Raw genomic sequence first — 7,458 nt, forward strand, 5'->3', positions numbered from 1 at the left:
CCACAGGTAGATTATTTCACTTATGGGAAAAATGTCTTGCTATAAATAAAAATAATCTGCTAGCGGAACCAGAACTTTTTCTTCAATCTTAAGAAATTGTCGACTTATTTAATTTTTTGACTCAAAACAACCTGCTGTCATTTGTAAGTTTGTTTTTCTCAAGCGTACCAAGATATTTGCTTTTGCAGTTGACGCAGATCTCTTTTCTTTCTTCACATAATTATGCTCTGCTTTGTGTTGCTCCATCACATAAAGTCCCCCCTCAAAATAAAAAAGTTTTTAGTTCAAGAGTTGTAGTTACTTTCGCAAGGCACTGCAGCCGACACCTCCATGCCTTAAAGTCTGAGATTCACTTAAAATTGGTTTCCAACACAAACCTTGCAGGGAGGGGGGAGAAATAACATAAGATGCGTCTCCAAATATTTTTTGAAGATATCTCAAGCATCTACTTCCCGCAGAGATTAATAAAACGCACACCTGGGGCCAAACCAGCTGCCGGCCGCGTGTCAACATCCAGCCCAATAGTCTGTGGAAACCCAACCTCACTCGAACATGTATCCGCACAGGTAAACAAGCCGGGCCCCATGGGACCGCGGAAGTACCTTTGAAGATACAACCAAGCAGCTGCAAAACGGTTTAAAAAAAATATGAGCGTTTTTTTATTTATTTTTTATTTTCACAGTAAGGTCTGCACGTGGAGGGGTGCAAGGACTGACAGTAACGGGGATATGCTGAGGTTCAAAAGCTGGATTAAAAAGTGCAGATTGGTCATTTCACTGTACAATTAGAAATAGTGTAAAGCTACAGTTGTGGGTTCCGACCGAAACATGGAAAGGAGACAAGAAAAGGACTTGTATGAGTGTGATCTGTCAACAAAAAAAAATAAAAAATAGAAATGGCAAGGTAATTGGTCATGAAACGAGTCGTTCACAAACATCCTCTGTCGGTCATTCTCACTATTTACAAAGGCAAACACCAGTCTGGCTTCCTGTACACACTATATTTACACACTCTCTCTCTCACACACTCTCACACACACACTCTCTCTCACAAACTCACAAGTAGTCAAAGAAATTACTGTAGTACAATGCAGACTTAATATCTGGCAATAATTATGTTGACTATGATCCAAGTACATAGAGGCACTGCTACCTCGCCCCGTCCGTTCTTCGTGCCGACAAGCTGCAGGTCACCACGGCAACGTTTGCCCTTTAGGAAGGTGGGACAGAGGCTTGCATGAGACGGCTGCTTTTACAACGCAGTCAAGACATAAAAAAAAATAAAAAAAAAAGACAGGAGAAGAGGAAGAGAAGCTAAAATGCCACCCACTACATTAAGAGCTCACATTGCCATGGTGACCGGTAGTTCTCCAGCTCCCATTTCAAGCATTTTTGTCCGAGTTAAGGCTTCCAAAGCGCTTGCCGCTCGCGCTGCACGGTTCCTGGCAACAACCCACAGCACATTCACTCGCTGCCCTCCACCCCCACCCCGCTGCTACTGGTTTCTTCACACCTATGTGAGATTCGGTTCTGTAATTGGCTGTCTTTCTTTGCAGGACTCAGATGCACCAAGCGAAAATAAAAAATAAAAAAAAGAGAAAAGGCAAAAATAATGAACTTGTTAAAGTGACAGGAGCTTTGGGAACCTTTATCAGACACACTGGCGACACCCTTCCTAAAAGAAGCAAAGGCTTCAGTAATGGCTATGGTCCATTATTCATCTATCCAATCCTTATTTTTTTGACATATAAAACAATTAAAAAAAAAAAGAAAAGAAAAGGAATTTTCTTTAGGCAGCAAAGTTGGTCTCAGTGTTATTACAATTTTGCTTTTAAACAAAGCTTAAGGACCAAGACAAAAATAAGAGCATCTTAAAAATAATAAGAAGACGACTGTTGCAGGACACATGTATGCTTCATGGATGAAATGGGTGCTTTATGCAAGCGCAGAGCTTTCATTACACAACTTTCTGCAGTTTTTTTTTTTTTTTTTCTGCTCCCTGATACGGTCTCTAATGCTGCCATACTTTTTATCCTTTGTTCGGAGCTTATCCAGTTTCTCTTGATATGGGAGCATCTGGAAAGGATTGCTTGAATCTCACAGACCTAATTTTCCTTTCCTCGTGCTCCGCTCCGCTCCCGTCTCCTCCGCCGGGCCGCAGAGGGGGCGAGAGACGTGGAGAGGAGAAGCCGGGACGTTGTCAGCAACTTCTAAAAATGTTCCGCTCTCCCTCCGCTCAGGAAGTAACGATGATGGCAGAGACAAAGAAACGAGGAAGATGTGGCAGGGAGGCGAAAGGGCAAGCAGGCGCCGTTAACAACTGGGCGAACCTCAATAATGAGAGTCGATGCAAGCTACCAGCCTCCGGTTGCTATAGCAACCCCCCAAGACTGCGAGTCTTGCGGCCCAGATCTGCGGTAGTCTGCGTTTGGTTGTGGTCTTTGATGGAGGCGGCACTTTCCGCAGATGCACCTCTCTCTCTCTCTCTCCTCTCTCAGTATGTGTGTGTGTGTGTGTGTGCGTGTGTGTATATGAGTATGACTTTCACATTATGTATGCATGTCTGTCGTTTGTTCTCGTTCTGTTGCTACCAGCGTTTGATGATCTGGTTCATGTAGTCCTCGGTGGGAAGCCTGGCGCCCGCCTCTTCCGTTCTGCCCCCTTCCTCTCCGTCCTCCCGCTCCTCCCTCTCGCCCCTCTCCCTGTCCCCCTCCTCCAGTGTTGATTGTAAGCTAGCTTGGCCGCGGGAGGGCCACAGGCCGACGCTCAGGCCCAGGCCCTGGCGGCTCTGTTGCATGTGGTTCTTGATGCGCTGCTGCCACCGCTCCTGCTGCCGGGTGTACTGGTAGCGCTGCTGGAACAGGTCCTTGGCGTAGTCGTAGAGCTCCATGTCCAGCTCGTTCAGCTCCTCTATGCGCTGCACCTGTGCAGGAGAGACGAGGTCGCCATTTAATGCCAGATCACAGACAGACATGACCTTAAAAGGTGGAAGAGAGAATCCAGCAAAAAAGATAAAACCAGGGTTTGTACATTTCCAAGGTAAGTTTTCAAGATTTTCCAGCACCGCATTTGAGATAAAAACATTAGACATTAACTAAAGAAGACAGTTTAATCACTAGTTTATTATATACTGCTCATGTCTTGTGATATTATTCTACATTTTACAGCAGAGACGAATAAAAATATGTTTTGAAATGTGTATCGACACACCCAAAACACTTGACTGGTCCTTGAAAGGTGCTAAAAATGAAGTTTTCTTGAACTTAGAAGTAGGAAACACAAAAAGTAATTTCTGCTTCAAATCGTAATTTAAAAGATATCAGTTCTCTGTTCAGAACATTTTTGAACAATTAGTGTTTTATTACTTGTTTAGGCTGTTGCATATTTATACGATGGGAACTTTCTAGCAAAAGAGCAGCCTGCAAAATGCATGTTGCCTTCATTTTACTTAGAAAATAAGTATGCAGCAACAACACAAGTAAGACAGCAAGAAACAAAATGCAGAATTTAAGTAAATACAAAAAACCCCACAAAAATAAATGGTAGCTGTGTAAACGACTTCTCCATATTAATAAAAAATTGATAAAAGCTGGAGTATAAAAGCTTAGAAGAAGATTTGAGCTCTAACTGAGCTCAAAACTGACAGAAATGACATCAAACATTAAACTCCACATGAAGATGTTTCATCTGTCTGTCCCTGAAACACAAAGTCGTACATGTGTGTCCCGTGAACTCATTTCCATCTCAGCAAGGCTTTTTGTGGAAAAAAATGGCTCTGTCAGAAAGCTGGGAATTGACATTTCGGCTTGCTTTATATTCAAAAAGAAGGGACTGGTACGAAGAGACGTTAAGTCATATTATTCAAAGCAAATCTTAAGGTCTTGTTTTCATTTTTGAGAGTAAAGTCCAAGGCAACTCCTATGTTTCTTGTCCAAAGTCCACGGGGCATGTCCAAGACAAATTTCAGTTCCTTCATCAAGTATTTGGGGGAAATGTCTAAACAGAGTCTAAAATCTTTAGCACCAACTCCGAATGAAGGATTCGGCCTATTTAGGGCACTTCCAAGTTGAGTCTTTGAGGGGGAAAACCTGAGTCCTGGAAGGGTAGGCTCAAGCTAAGACTCAGCTTTTTATTCTTACGTCTGAAGTGTTCAAGAGACAAAATCAAGTCAAGTCTTCAAGTCTTGGACTGGCAAGTCCCAAGACCAAGCCAAGTCTTTTTTTCACCCCAACACCAGGTCAGGCCTTTGGCATTCAAAGGGCAAAGTGAGTTGTGAATCATTGAGGCAGACGTTCAAATCAAGGTTCAGGTAATTTTGCTCCATTTCTGTTGTGTTTATGGGACAAGGTCTCAAGTCTTATAATGCTAAGTTTAAGTCAGATACCAAGACTTTGTGGGGCAAGTTCAAGTCATGTCTCCAGTCCCAATTATGACTTAAGCAATTAGTAATAAGTTCAAGTTCAAATCAACTTCCTACAATGTAAAGGACAACTCCGATCAAGTTTACCGTCTTAAGTTCATGATTTGAGCCTTTAGTCCCAAAAACCCGGTGAAGTCTGTGACCAACATGTTCGCGTAAGATCCGAAATCTTTGAGGAATTCAATTCCTTTGACCCAAGTCTCAAGTCTTTTTTGAGTAAATTTAAGTACAATTACAGTGTCAGTGTCGAGTCTCCAACTCTGTGCTCAGAAAGGCAATTAGAGGCAGAGTGGTGATGCCCTCTGAAGGATTAGTGAAAAACTGCTGTTTCCAGGCTCCAAACATTGAACATTTGATCTTACCAATCATTTCTGTAAAGAGTCCCATCAAATGTTCGAGTTGAAAAGTAAAAGTGACCCAAGAACAACCCGATGAAATGGATTTAGCTATAAAGTGGTGAAAAACAAGCTGCTTTTAGCAGGAAACGCTGAGATTTCAGGTGTCCTGGTTTGTAATTCAGGAAATGTGACTGTGGAAACTGGCCATAATTGCAGCCAAGACCTCTAGAGAAAGATGAAACTCAAAGAGCTTGTACTGGCAATGTAGAAACAACAGAAACACGATCACGCGAGCTTGTGCGATGCAGCTGGCTTTGCTGGAATGTGCCATCAGCCGTGCGGAAATCAAATACAGAGGGAGAAATGTGTTTAATTAAGAGAATCCCTTTGAAACCTCTGATCAGCTGTGAGATTGTGATTTGCGAGCAATGTGTGTGAAAACAGAGGGAGGCGACATGTTGCATCCATGTTTGGAAATTAGAGCTTTGGATTGGAGTGTGAAGGACGCCGATGCAAACCCAGATGGCTTTAAGGAGTCAAAGTCTTCATCCATCAGCGAGAGACAATCAAATCATCGAGAAACGAGGTTCAATCAGCCTCGCATGGACTTTGAACTCATGATGGGTAAAGAGGGCACTTTTCATGGCTTCACGAAAGAGTTTAGGAGAAATATTGTTTTTTTTTAAATCTGCAGCCTAGTTATTTGAGAGTAGTCTGTTTCACACAATGGTCTCTGAAATTAGATCTCATAGAAATGCTAATTAAAAAAAAAAATTTTAACAAAAAAATACCACATGCAGACTCCCCACATGACCTACTCCAAACCATTACAATGAGATTATTTCCTCCTTTTTATGCAAACCATTGGTCCACCTTTTGAGTCTGGCAGCTGTGCATATTTTACTCTCTCTGAGCAGCCTGGTTTGATGTTTAAATCACCACGCCGCAGTGTACCGGAGGTAGGGTTTTTTCTCTCTCGCTCTTTTTTTTTTTTTGCTGAGAAATTGAGCTTAAGAACGCCCACACTGGGCCAATCAAAGTGTGAAGAACTGGTTTGAAGCCGATGTCTTTTAAACAGTTAAAGTTATCTCAGTCCGTTTCACAGCAATCCACGACCGGAGTGTTTACCTTCTGTCTTCCCGTTCAGACTTTTTTTTTCTGCATTCATCTCCTCTTCAAGGATATGTTTTCATATTTTTCTGAGAATATTTACTTTCTTCTTTAAGAGCAGCTCAAATGAAAGGAGTACCTGATTTAATCTCAAAACGCAGACTGCGCTGCTATAATCGCAGTAATTAAACGAGTTAAATAAATTGGACTTGCCTTGGAAATAAAAGTGTGGCAGAAAGCAGTTCAGAGAGATATTTACGCCGGTTGGTATTGGTAATGTGTTGGCGGCACTGACCGTAGCGTTGTCCAGGTCCACCCCTGCAGCCCGGGTGCTGTTGTACTGCATGAAAGGCCTGATGAAGCGCAACCTGAAGGTTCGTTCAAAGAGGAACTGCGTTTTCCTCTGGTACTCTGTGAGTCCGAAGAAGGCCATGTCTCGCAGGTTCTTCTTGGCTGACTCTAGCAGCATCTGGGCCCTCTTCTTCTCTGGAACCGTGGACATGTTGTAGCAGCCGACCAGGCTCAAGTCGGCCAGCATGCGGACCTGTGGGCAGGGGAGCATGTTACCAAAACATTCACTTAGCTCCATCAGTTCTATCCTCATCGCTGAAAAAGGCATTCCCACAGCATGATGCTCCCACCTCTCTGTTTCACAACAGGGATGCGTTCAGAGTGATACAAATAAACAATAACCCATTAAATAATTAGATAGCATGATAAATGAAAACATGCTGGATCATTATTATGCCATTGTCTTTACATTACTTGAACATGGTCTCAAAATAACAGTACAGTTCATCACAGCTTCTGGGACAATTTCTCATCCAAAATGTGTTATTGTGACAGGGCAAAATACAAATGATATTTTTTGCATAATATTTTGCATGTTTGGCAAATTATACGGCAGCCCAGAAAGGCCAAAAAATACAAAAGCCATACTGGAAGTTGCACTAGCAAGTTTAGCAAAACTACCAATGGGGCATCTTGTAAAAATGTTGTTTCATCTACAGGAGCTCCTTTTTCAGATACAGTCATTGCTCAGCCTGTTATTTTAGGTGGATGAACAGCTTATGTAGTCTTGCTTCTGTTTGTTTACTATTGTTCTCTGAATCATTCTTTGGACACCTGTATTTAGAATAAAAAATTAAACACATGTTGTTTTATAATAGGCTATCTTCTGAAGGCAGCTAGTTGCAATAGATTTCATTTAGGTGTCAGAGTAATGGGGGTCTGAATACACATTCCCCACTTTTCACCAAGTGTGCTTTTTTCCCCCCACTTGACTATTATGCAATTTCTTTAGTTCAACTCCCTCAGAAAGCGCTCTTCATCGCAAAATCAAGCACATTTAGTGGATATTGCAAAACAGGAAAATGAGAAAAAGTCCAGCTGACAACATCATGTACACCTTAGCCTGCAGGTTCAACAGGATGAGTCGTGTGTACGGTGCGGATGAAAGTCACAGGAGGCTTAATAAACCCCCCTCAGGTCCAGATGAGATAAGCTGGGCAACACAAGGAGGGGGGAGACAGAAATGGCACGGGGTAAAAAAAAAAAAAAAAAAAAAAAAAAAAAAAAAAAAAAAAAAAAA

The 7,458-nt window shown here is 42.2% G+C and overlaps 1 protein-coding gene across 1 annotated transcript in view; it reads right to left on the reverse strand.

The window, feature by feature from the left end:
• Positions 1-385: 385 nt before the first annotated feature.
• The window catches only part of hs6st1a (heparan sulfate 6-O-sulfotransferase 1a), a 62,378-nt gene continuing 55,305 nt past the window's right edge, over positions 386-7,458 (reverse strand). The window contains exons 3-4 of the mRNA XM_007576830.2: positions 6,163-6,411; positions 386-2,922 (exon numbers count right to left, since the gene is read on the reverse strand). Of these exons, the coding sequence (XP_007576892.1) occupies positions 2,587-2,922; positions 6,163-6,411 (585 nt within the window). The 3' untranslated portion in view covers positions 386-2,586. The remainder of the gene's footprint in view (positions 2,923-6,162; positions 6,412-7,458) is intronic.

The sequence above is a fragment of the Poecilia formosa genome, unplaced genomic scaffold (genome assembly GCF_000485575.1).
Source record: "Poecilia formosa unplaced genomic scaffold, Poecilia_formosa-5.1.2 Scaffold8, whole genome shotgun sequence".
Classification (NCBI taxonomy): domain Eukaryota; kingdom Metazoa; phylum Chordata; class Actinopteri; order Cyprinodontiformes; family Poeciliidae; genus Poecilia; species Poecilia formosa.